Source organism: Taeniopygia guttata, chromosome 7, assembly GCF_048771995.1.
Source record: "Taeniopygia guttata chromosome 7, bTaeGut7.mat, whole genome shotgun sequence".
Taxonomy (NCBI): domain Eukaryota; kingdom Metazoa; phylum Chordata; class Aves; order Passeriformes; family Estrildidae; genus Taeniopygia; species Taeniopygia guttata.
Window position 1 is genome coordinate 27,489,250 of NC_133032.1, and position 12,777 is coordinate 27,502,026.

A 12,777-nucleotide genomic window follows, 5' to 3' on the forward strand; every position below is an offset into this window, starting at 1 on the left:
GACACTCCCAGGGATGGGACAGCCACAGCTTCTCTGGGCAACCTGTGCCAGGGCCTCGACACACCCTCACAGGGAAGAACTTTTTCCTAATATTATATACATATAATAAATAATTTCCAGAATATTATAGATATTATTATATATGCTATAATACATACTATGTTATATGCTATACGTATTATATTGTATGTTATATAATATATTGTAATGTTATATATTATAATATCATATATAATTTATTATTATATATTATATATACTGTCACATATAATATAGGTTAGAGATATGTGTACATATATATCTACACACTAGTAAAAACAACACCAACTATATATACTGGTGTAGTATATATATAGTATATATATAGAGTATATATACTATATATACAGTATTGTATATATAGTGTATATATATACTATATATACTATTATATACTATATTAGTATATATATACACGATATATACACTATATATACACTATTATATACTATATTAGTATACATATAGTATATATATACACTATATATACTATTATATACTATTACATTATATTATAGATATACTATATATAGTATGTGGAAAATGTATTTCTATACTATAGACTATATACATGTAGATATACTATTACATACTGACGTATATATGTGCAAAAACTACATCAACTACTCTTTATTACCACAAGACTCGCAGCAGTTTGAAGAGGTGTTCCGAATATTTAAGGGGCGGTGAATAAACGCGGTTTTTGCAGGCTGGAGGGAGTGCAGCAGCTCGCCCTAGCGAGCGCCGCGCAGAGCAGCAGCCCGGGTCTCGGGGCTGCTCAGCCTTTCAGAAGCACAAAACAAAGCGCGGGGCACTCAGCCTTTCAAAACCACTCAGTAAACCACGGTTTGTTTGTTTGCAGCGCCGGCCGAGCGCAGCGAGGGGCGCGGGGCCAGCACGGCTGAGGCGCAGCCCCTCAGCGCCCACAGCCGAGGCCCGGCCGCGCCATGGCGGCCGCCGCTGAGGGCCCCCGGGATCCCACCGCTCCCGGCGGGAACGGAGGTTCCGTGTGCGCTCCGACACCGAGTCACGGCTTCCTCCGGGGGCCAAACACCTCCGAGGGCAGCGAGGCCGGCCTGGCACCCGGCACCGGCGCCCCGACACCAGCGCCACGTCCCGCCTGCCCTGCCGCACCTCCACGGGGCAGCGGCGCCTCCCTGCGCAGCCCCGCTCCGATGTCGAATCACACCTTCTGTGAAGAAATTCTTCCCATGTCCAAGGCAAACCTCTCCTAGCACAGCTTAAGGCTGTGTCCTCTCGTCCTGTCACTTGTTACGTGGGAGAAGAGCCCGACGTCCACCCTCCCTCCTTTCAGCGAATTGTAGAGACCGACAAAATCTCTGGATAAAATTTCTGGATATAAAACAACACCCTCAGCTGCTCCCCGTCACACTTGCGCTTCTGCCCCTGCACCATCTCTGTTAAAGTAATAAGGATGTATTACCTACCTCAAAATTCAACAGGCTGAATTAAAACCCACCACATGAACAGAATACAGGAGGGTTTGGCCAGCTTTGTTCTTTTGGCAATCCGGAGAGCTCCATCAGGTCACTGGAGAAATCAGTGACAGGGATATAAACTGGGAGGGGGACTAAGCCCTTAATTTAGATCTAATTTTAAACACTGGTTTAAATTTATTAAACTAAATTTGCTACAGTAAGATTACTCAGCTTCTCTCATATAATCACACAGTTAATTCTTTCTCTGTAAAACAGTTTAAGACTCTTACAAGGCAGAGAATGACAAATGGATTGATCAGGGAGAAATTGATGAAGATGTTTGTCCCATATGTCAGGAGGTGTAATTAAGGAAAGTGCTTTAGTTCCCTTAGTACAGGTTAGGCATAACATTTGTTCTCTAACTTGCTACACTTCTAATGCTAGAATAAATTCACAACAAAAAATACCTGACAGTTGTTACAGCCCTTTTGCCATCTGGGGAAATGTGGACATCTTAGGAGATAAAATGTGGGTGGAGAGGAAGAAGGAAAAGAAAAGGGAAGACTATTTAGTATTGCTACGTGATTTTTCTTAATTTTGGAGAGATAACAGAAATTGGAATTCATTTTCTGTAGATACATTTGTGGTAATGTTCACATTAGATACCTAAAACTTTGGGCAGACCACCAAGATGAACTGGACAATGGCTCTGCAGTGAAGTGCTCGCTTCACAGAGAAAATGTGCACTTATTCTCATTCTAATAGAATTTAGAAATTAAAGAACTTTTCAATGCAACAGAAAAATCAAAAAAACTAAAAATCTTTTTGGCATCAACGTCACCTAGAGAGTAGATAACATATGCTTTGCAAACAAACATCCATGGCAAACAAAGCAAACGTTTTTAAACTTGCTTTTAGTGGAGTACATCTCCAAATGATTCTGTAGTATGCATTTGGATTGTCCTTTTCCAAATAAATAATTTAGCTATGACTTCATCATAAAGGATTAAAAACTTTTTAACTTAGCTCCTTATTCTGCTTATATGCTTTTGTTTGCAGCGAAATTGTCTCCAAAGTCCAGCTGAAGATTACAAGATGTTTTTCTTCACAGGAAACAGAACAGAGAATGTGACTCTATCAGAACTGGTAACCTGAAGGAGGATGACATTCTTTTGTCATGGGAATTATGGTGATGACAGAAATACATTTAATGATATTTGGAAAGAAAGTGTTGACGGATGTCACTACAAAGATAAACAAATAAAATTTCAGGCGTTGATAACTTTTTCAAATTTTTATTATATTGCATAAGCTGTAACATTTTACAAACCTTAGTTACATTTTCAGCAACAGATACACTGATACTGTAGTAAATACAGAGATGAAAAGACACCTCTGACAAAATATAAAAAGGTAGAAATACTTAAAACCAGGATGCTGAATATCAAGAATGTTTTACACAAACAATATCCATACTAGAGAGTTTTTGAAAATAATTGCCGAGGTCACGAAGCGTTTGTTGAATAAGAGGCTCCTGAATTCAAGGTGGTGAGCACAGCCAGTGCCATGATTTCACCTGCCTTGCAACATCCAGAGCCAGGCTTTGTATGAGTAACATGCTCTAATGAGCACTAAAAACTGCCTTTCTACACAGTGACATGTAAAAATAGCACTGTTCTAACGTGGACTGAAGTGCAACAAGTGCTTCAAAGGAACTAAATCAGTTACCTGGGGAATAAAGTACCAGGATATTTTGGGGAGGAGGAATATAGGAATGTTCAGTAAGTCCTAAAACTGACTGAAAAAAATCATTTGGTGAAACAGTTTTCAGGGTGAGAGTGCTAGCATGACAAGAAATGACAGTTTCGCCCTGCCAGTCTTAAAAAAAAACTGAAGCTTTTTATTTTTTCAGAACAAAATAAATACTGCTTTTAAAAGAAAACAAAGCTCAGATTCAAGTCATTTAAACCACCTTTCATATAGATTCTTTAATGCAAATGTAGCTACCTACTTTTAGAAGTGTGGCACAAATTAGTACAAATTCCTATAAAAGAATGCTCATCTTTAACTTCATAGGCATAGTACTGTATTTTCATAATACCACTGAATTAAAAAAAAATAAAAAGCTATTAAAAACAATGCAGGTTAGGCTCCAAATTCAGATAAAAATTGGTTCTAGAAAATAAGAATTATGTACCCATTCAATACAATTTCTGCTGCCACTGACAAGCAAAGTTGGCAGCTGAAAAAAGGACTTCTATTATTTTCATAGTGTTTATATATAAACATATGTTAATTTCATTTTTAAAGTTAATATCCCAGTCAGTTTCATACCTGTAAATCCAGTGACTTCAAGATGCTTGCACTTGACACACAAAGTTGAATCAGATCCCGTGTGAGCATTTTTAAAAGACACTACTGTTCAGATTGCTAGAGATATATTTTTAAAATTTCTTTTCAAACATAAAATACAAAAACTAGGTTTTACAACAACTACCATCATCATCAACATGCAGAAGTCAGTATTCCAACATAAAAAACACTAGATCTGCCTCTTAAAATATTATAAAAGCTATATAACTGTATGAATTGAGGGCATTTTGGCTAACAGAAAATAAAAACATAATGTGCTTTTCAGATAGTCAGGTGTCCCACTGATAAAATAAGTTTGATGAAACAGAAAGGCACTTCAGCAGGCTAATTTATCTCCAGATTTTCCTAATGTAAAGCACTAGACAACAGATGTAGTGCACCGCCTTTTCATTTGCACAGTGTTTGATCAGAAATGTTGTGAAACTTTGTCACTTTTTAACTAACAAGAATTTATACTGGTGCCCGTTCATTTCACCCTCTTTGGTACAAATTACTGCATAAAAACAAAGCAGACGACTAAACATTCCTACATCCTGGATTATTTCTGGTGCATCACCTCCAGCTTTATGGTGGTAAGTAATGCCCCTAATCAACACATAATTTTTACTTTCAGGTTTGTAATACCAGAGCTCTACTTTCTGATTGCACTATAAGGACTTTTTTCCTCTTAATCAAATGTGATTTTTAAGTGATTCTCCCACCCTTTATTTTTCATTTATAATATCTAGCATTTGGTAACAATCTAAAAATTACTGTCAATGAGCTTGCACTTAAAACTATATGTACATAAATAAAGGCTTTCCTTGCAAAAGCTGACCGTTCAAGAAGTGCCTTGTGAAGAACTGAGACATAAGTCTTGCAAACATTTGTGTTCTTCAGAAGGAATTTATTCCACCAAAGCACAAACATGTATCAGTTTGCAAAGCAGCATCAGAAAGAAGCTGTACCCTTTCCAATTTTCCCTGTTCATTCCCCTCCTTAGAAGAGGCTCACAGACATTTCCTCCTTCTTATTCTCAAGGTAAGCAACCTCCAGATTCAAAGAAGTGAAAACCTCTGAATGTTTCCCCAGCCTTTCCAAGAGCTGTGTGCCACAATTCCTTGCTAATTTTTGTATAGGCCTAAATCTGGCACCAGCATTTTAACAGTCTGTTAATGCCACAAAAGGCCAACAGGAAAAAAAAATCTTAAAAAAATAAATTCAGTAGTTCCTAAAAATCCATATGTTGAAATCATACAGAGAAATATAGAAAACCATTAGTTTGTGACACTTCACTGTGACATTCTGTCTTCTCCATACATTACACATCATGTAGAATGTTTTGTGGAATTAAAATTTTTAGAGCTCAGAATAGTCAAACTCTTTTTTAAAATTATATAAAACCAAAAAGAATTCTAATCTCTAGCAGGCAATACAGGTTATTCCAGTGCATAAATTCCAACATACTGCTGGAATATGAAGACTGAGATAATATATTTTGAAATATTCTGTATTAATATAAATAATAATCATAATAATTTTAGAGTTGGATTTATAATCCTTTTTCTTTGACGACTGGATATCTAGTCTGCCAGAGAAAGAGAACAATGGAGTGCCAAACTTGTTTCCTTTGAACTCATGCAAATAAAGCCATTTATAGTAGTCTGTATTTTTTTATGATACAAATAAGTTTGAGGAATTAGGTCTTTTTAGTATATACAATGAAAAATGCATTTAAAAATCTGAAATATTACTGTAAGTGACCAAAATTTCAAGTAAAGACTTATGGACTTAATGTTAATTCCTCAAAACCATTAGCTTGTCAGGGATCTTCTATTATGTTCAACAGAATGTCTAATAATCTCTTTTTGAAAAGGGAGCTATCAGAACCAATGCAACTCTGCAAACAGGGCAATATTGATCCTCGAGGGCAGCTTTCAGAAGAAATGTGCACATACAAATTGATTCCTACTAATGTATACAACAAAGCAAAGGATGAAATGGTCAATATCTGAGCCTAGAAAGTCATATTTAAAAATCCAATACAACGGTACATTAAAAAAAAAAAGTTCTAGTGAAAATATATTTGGTATTGGAAAACAAATTTCCTGTTACCTAGAAAGAGAACCAAAGGCATGCTAATATGACAAGCCATCTTCACACCTGAAATAGATGAATCATAATTAAACTCCTTTTAGGTTATTGAGGCCAATTTAATTACAGACTTATTTGCACACTGTAGTGGTTTGGCCCTGCCTAGATGCCAGGCACCCACCAAAGCCACTCTTACCAATCCCTTCCTCAAAGTGGACAGAGGAGAGAAAATCCAATGAAAGGTTCCTGAATTGAGGCAAGGAGAGATCACTCACTCAATACTGTCACAGGCAAAACAGACTCACTCACCTTGGGGTTATTAACTGAATTTATTATTGACAAAACCAGAGCAGGATAATGACAAATAAATCTTAGAAACACCTTCCCCCCACCCCACCCTCCTTCCCAGCTCTACTTCCTCCCTGCAGTGACACAGGGAGACAGGAACGGGTCAGTTCCACCACGTGTGGTTTCTGAGATGGGAACGGGTCAGTTCCACCACGTGTGGTTTCTGAGATGGGAACGGGTCAGTTCCACCACGTGTGGTTTCTGAGACGGGAACGGGTCAGTTCCACCATGTGTGGTTTCTGCCACTGCTTAAGGCCAGAAGTCCTTCCCCTGCTCCAGCGCAGGGCTCTCCCACAGGAGGCTGCTCTCCATAAACTTCTCCAAGTTGAGTCCTTCTCAAGGGCAACAGTTCTCCACAAACTGCTCGAACATGGCTCACTCTTCCACAGGGTGCTGTCCTTCAGGCACAGCCTGCCTCCAGCATGAGTCCCCCATAGGTACTACCAGGAAACCTCTTGTCTCCACAGGTCCTGCCAGGAGTTTGCAGCAGCAAAGCTTTCCCATGGGTTCAGAGTCTCGTTCAGGCATCCTCCACAGGCTGCAGGTGGATATCTGCACTCCATGGGTTGCAGGCACAGTTACTCCACCATATGTATTGGGTTTGGGTGATCAGGTTTTGATGGTGGGGGGTTCTACATGGGTGAGGGGCTGCCAGAAGCTTCCATGATGCCCAGCAGAGCCAATGCCAGCAGCTCCCAGACAGAGCTGCTGCTGACCAAGGCTGGGCCAGTCAGAAATGATGGTGACACCTCTGTGATAATAGATTTGAGAAGGAAAAGAAGTTTTTGTGCAGACATAATTGTGGCCAGAGAAGAGCAGGGTGAAAACATGTAAGAGGAACAACTCTACAGACACCAAGGTCAGTGCTGAAGGAGGGGAAGGAGGTGCTCCAGGCACAGGAGTTGATATTCCCAGCTGTGATGGTGATGCCCATAGATATTTGGTGTGGCTGAGCTGGAGTCCATTCCCCATAGCAGCCTTCCCAGTGCTGTGCCTTGTATTGGGAGCTGGAAAGTGCTGATAACACACCAGTGTTTCGGCTGCTACTGCTGGTCAAGGCTGGCACAGCATCAGTGCTCTCAACATTCCCTGCCAACCAGCAGCCTGGGGGTGGACAAGATCCTGGCAGGGGACACAACTAAGCCAGCTGACCCAAATTAACCAAAGGGATATTCCATACCATCTGACATCAGCTCATAAAAGCTAAGGAAAGGAGGGTGAAGTGGGGGCATTTGTTACTTACTAGGTTTGCCTTCTGGAGCAACTACTACTACATGTGTTGAAACCCTGCTTCCCAGGAAGCAGTCACACATTGCTTGCTGATGAGAAGTGGAGAACAAACCTATTTTTTTCCTTTTTGTGCACACGAAGACTTTTGCTTTTGCCTTAGCAAACTGCTTTATCTCAATCCAGGAGTTGTCTTCCATCTTATTTTCTCTCCCCTGTCCACCTGGGAAAGGGGAACAATAGAGCAGCTTGATGGGCACCTGACATCCAGCCAAGGTCAACCTACCACACACACACACCTATCTCAAACTTAATTTGCACTTTCATACTTGTGAACTCAATAGGAACATTTTGTTCATGAAGCAAATGCTCAGTATGGACTGATGCATCGCTGGTACCATCCTGGTTACCGTCCATATTGTTCTAGAAACAGCACCAAACAACTGACAATCCCAACACAACAGACATATTTCACAGTAATATTTCCTGAGTAAATATTCCCAGAAGCCCAGCTGCATAGGATACTTCCCAACTCTTGAGTGTACTACAGGGCAGAAAACTGAGGTTCTTTCACATCACAATTCAAATAAAGGCATTGTATGTTTGGGTCTTGGTACAGACCCTTAACCAAGCTTTAAGGGAAATATTTATAAAGCCTTTTAGAATGATTTATAATCAAACTGCCAAAGCCAAAATGCTGGAACTTATTTCATCAGGGAAACAGCCTCAAAACCACAGAAATACATTCTGTTTACTATATGAAGCACATTAAGAGATGCATCCATTTTTCTGTTAGCCAAAGTTGAAATGATCACTTTGACAAGATGAACATTAAAATTAAAGAATATTCTGATGGCCTTTCCTTCCTCTATACATATCTTAGTTACAATTCATGCATTCATGACTTTTGGTAAATTTAACTCTAAGATGAGTCATAAATAGTATTTATATTGCATTATAGACCAAATTTTTGCAATCTGCTGTCTCATGCTCATAACCTCCCCCCCAACTTCTAAAGCCTGTTTAACTCCTCTGCAAACCTATACAAAAGCAGCTCAGGCTGGCAAAATGTAGGCACAAAAACCTCAAATGATCTCCCATTGTTTTAAACATAAAACAAAAAGCAACGGTGCCAAGATTTCCTGCTCAAGAAACTCTTTCCAAGGCATAATTTGTCTAATCTTGCACACTTCTTCATCTTGGGCCAAACTCTCACTTAGAAATAGGCAGAGATTCAAGGCTATATTCTGGAGCACAGCTGGCCCAACAGCATACAGAAGAGAAGATTTTCACAGACAAAGAAGCCAAAACAAGACACTGGGATCAGGAGTGGGGCAGCTCCAAATGCTACCAGAACCAGTCCTTTTTTGCTGGACATGAACCCTTCATAGCCCATGACAGTCTTCAAGATCCATGGGCCATAATAAAGCAGAATTAAACAAAGCAGATGGGCAACACCTCAAGATGGTGGAGACCATGAACTGCAGCGGCCACACTTGTACCCTTCCCCCAGTGTTGTATGGAATTGCACATGGATGGGCACACAGGGAGGGCAGTAATGCTCTAGAGCTCTGCTGATAAATCCAGCAGAGCTCATCTGCTGGTGTCGTGGGACCAACGAATGAAACATTTCACATTATACAAAGAAGTAGTAACAGATAGCTAGAAAAGTTCACATATAAAATACTGTACAGATGGTCATGTTGATTAGGAACAAGGCTAGGAATGGCTTTAACTAGGCTACCATTGCATTAGCAACAAGTACAAAAAAATTAAATCATGTGCCTACATTTCTCACTGTGCATTCCCAAAAGTGTGTCCAAGAATGACAGGCTAAGTAAAATGTGGGCCTTCCTCATACTGCCAGTAAAATTAGGAAGTGGAAAAGTTTAATAGTAGCATTTCCCTGTTTTCAATTCACATGGAATATCAATTGCCCAGCTGAAGTTTGGTAACTCAATCTGTATGTTAAAAAATGAAACTTTTCTTGATACTAGAAAACAACATTTCCCTTGTAAACCAAACACTGCAGAATTACAGAAGCAGGCAAGAGATCAACAACCAGCAGGGAGAGCAACAGCACAAAGCACATTGTGTTTTAATTTATAGGAATAAGCGGCCTCTCCTCTCTTTTCTTCCAGATATTGGTTTTGCTATCTCTTTTCATGAGAGGTGGTCTATCCCTTTTTTTAGCAGAAGGGATACCAGATTCATGACTTCCCGGTAGAGATTTTTTCCTTAGACCTTCCTCATTATGTTGTTCTAAGACTGGCCCAGTCCCTCCTTCCATAATGTGTCTCACAGCCTGGTCCTCTGGAGTGCAAACAGTGGTCCCACTTTCACTGCCACTCAGATCCAGATCTTCCAAGTAAAGAATTTTAGAATGTGGCATACTTTTAATGAAAGTTTTCTCTCTCTCCAGTTTCCTGTTAGGGTGATGCTCATTCATGTCCACACCAGAGTCCAGACTAGTATCATTACTCTCAGTTTTTTTGCCCTTTTTCAGATCAATGAAAGAATGCCTCACTTGAGCAATTGGCTTTCCATCCAGGGACACAAACCATGCTCGAGGATGTGGAGATGGTTTTCCTTTAGAGAGCTCCAGCAAGGTTTGCTCTGAAATCCCTTGAAGTTCAGATGAAAACGGAGTCATTACAACTGCTTCATTCAGTGTCCCAGGAACAGAGACAGATTCCAGTAAGCTGTTGGTGTACCGGCCCCAGTTGGATGCTTGGGAAGATAAGCCCTCTTCACCATCCAGGGCACTGCTCTCATCTCTGCAGGCAGAAGGCTGGGGATGAGAGTGCACTGGCATTTTGGGGAGCGTTTGCATGTAACTGTCACGATTCATGGGTTCCATCATGGGGCCATACACCAGCTGCCCTTTCCTTGGCAAAGTTGCTGATTTAGCAGGATGCAGTTGCTCTGGGGAGTGGAAAAGGTCTGAGGTTTGAAGAATAGCAATAGGCTGATTGTAAATATGCATTAGATGTTCTGGGATATGGGAAAGCCCATACATCTCCTCTTTCAGGGAAAGGTACCTGTTTTGGTCTGGAATGTCCCTAGGAGCCTGGGAAATGGTACTGTTACTGTGCTTTGGCTGCTGTAAAAGCCTCATTCCAGCATTAGGCTCCACTGAATGGGCTGAATTTCCTGCCTGACCAGTCTGACAGGACGACTGATAAGAAGCATCCTCTGAGTAGATTTTAAAATTGTCTTGTGATTTTCCATCTTCTGTGTCTATGGACAGCCTCCTTTGAGGGCTGTATGAAGAAATCTTCGGTGTATATAACTGTGACTTATCCTCTAGCTTTAAAGACCCTTTGACAGCACTGATGTGATTTATGTGAGTTGTTGATGTTGTCTGGTCTTTTTTTATGACCTCCAGCTTGGTTGAGTTTTTTTCCTTCTTCTGTGTCCGACGACATTTATCCCTATGCAAAAGAGAAGTAAGGTGACTGCAGAGCATATTAGGAAATACTGAACTGTTGACTGCCAAAGATGAAGGTTAGACTTTGGTTAAGAAGTTGTAATGTAATTTGACATCACAAACTTAAAATTAAGTTCTGTAACAACTATAATTAAAAAAAAAAATTAGGCTACACATTACAGTTTAGCTAAGAAAACAAGTCTTAACCTCAAAAGACTATTTTATCAATCTCAAATTCCACTCATAATGAGCTCGCTGGAATTTCTTTTGCTTACCTGCAGTAACAAAGAAGAACAGCAAAAAATCCAATGATAATGACAACTGTTCCTCCCAGTATGGCCGTAAGGAACACGGTGTGATAGGCTGTTATGTCCTTGGAAACAGCACTGATAATGGATTCTAGATTATCAAACAAAACCAGACAAGCATTAGTTCTTAAAACCAAATTATTTCACTTGATGTGCAGAGCTAATAAACTGAACAGTACTTTTCCAGTGATTTTGTGTTCCAATGGCATTTTAGTCATCCTTCCCTTTTCACCTTGCTATTTCAACAGGATAGTGAAAATGACAGGTTCATCCCAAATACTAAAGACTTACCATGACATCTACTTCATTCCAGATAAATTATATTTGTATTAATTGTCCAAACTAACTTAGAAAAGTGGTCTACATTTTCTACTTAGCACTCTGCCAGAGAGTGCTATCTGTTTTCGCAATTAGCCACACTGTTTCTCTGACAGATCCCTTCATATGAATTTACAAAACATGCAAGAAAATCACCAAGGACTCGAACAAAAGTTATCCAAGCGGTGAAGCTGCATGTCACTTCTCCCTCCCTGCTGTTAAATGAAGCAATCAAACTGACAGCCTTACATGGGGCACTCAGCAATTGCTTGGCCAGTTGTTGCCATACCTCTTGTTCCAGGCAGTGGAGCTGCTATCCAGTAGCCCAAGTGCTGGGCAGTGTATGTCCATACTAACTGGCCATCCACTTCCTTCACCATTCCTAGCCCACGGTTTACCCAAGCACCTGGGGAAAAAAAAAAAGGACAAAACATTGCACATGCCATGCAGGATTCTTCTATTCAGCAATTCTTCATCAGCAATTAGGCCATTATCAAAAATATACAAGATCACAGGAAAAACTGAAACTTCTGACCTAGCCACTGTTTATTGCACAGCTTCTGCTGAATAGGCAAATTTCCTCTCCTGACAATTTCATTGCAAACATCCATCTGTAGACATTTACTTTGAAACAAAGCATCAGCATTACTCACCAGAAGTAAACTCAATATGATTCATTTCCTATTAATAATCGTCTTTCACAGATATGCACATAAATAATTTGAGAAAGCCTGGTATAGAACCTTTAACATGCATGAAGGCCAAGACTAAAAACTGAGGTAACTGAAGCATATGAACACAACTTTAACATCAGCTAGCAGAACTTAGTGGGAAAACATTTTAATCTTATTAAACCATTATATGATAAAAAACGTTTGTCTTGGATGCTTCTCTGATTCTCCCTGCCCCGAGGCTGTAACAGTTCAGTTAGCCCAAGGAAGTGCTATTGTTAGGACACAGATTCCACACCATCTGTTTGGCAATCAAAGGAAAGGTATTATGGTATGCCAGCTTCTACAATTAATAAAGCATCCATTCGAAGAGAGAGAATTAACTCACTTAAACACATTTATTGTGGGTAATTTGTAAATTTCTAAGGACAGAAAACAGCCTCATGTAACCAATCTTCCATATTCAACCTGCAAATACTGAGAGGCAGGGAGAACCACCAGCTTTTTTAAAACACCAATAATCAAAGGATGAAAACAGTATAACTCATGTA

General features: G+C 39.8%; 1 protein-coding gene across 3 annotated transcripts in view; it reads right to left on the reverse strand.

Annotated features, from left to right (window-relative positions):
- Nucleotides 1–2,757: 2,757 nt before the first annotated feature.
- The window catches only part of FAM171B (family with sequence similarity 171 member B), a 37,976-nt gene continuing 27,956 nt past the window's right edge, over nucleotides 2,758–12,777 (reverse strand). For all 3 annotated transcript variants that reach the window (XM_030277901.4, XM_030277900.4, XM_072931614.1), the window contains exons 6-8: nucleotides 11,845–11,961; nucleotides 11,205–11,328; nucleotides 2,758–10,933 (exon numbers count right to left, since the gene is read on the reverse strand). In XM_030277901.4, coding sequence (XP_030133761.3) covers nucleotides 9,598–10,933; nucleotides 11,205–11,328; nucleotides 11,845–11,961 — 1,577 coding nt within the window. In that variant the 3' untranslated portion in view covers nucleotides 2,758–9,597. The remainder of the gene's footprint in view (nucleotides 10,934–11,204; nucleotides 11,329–11,844; nucleotides 11,962–12,777) is intronic.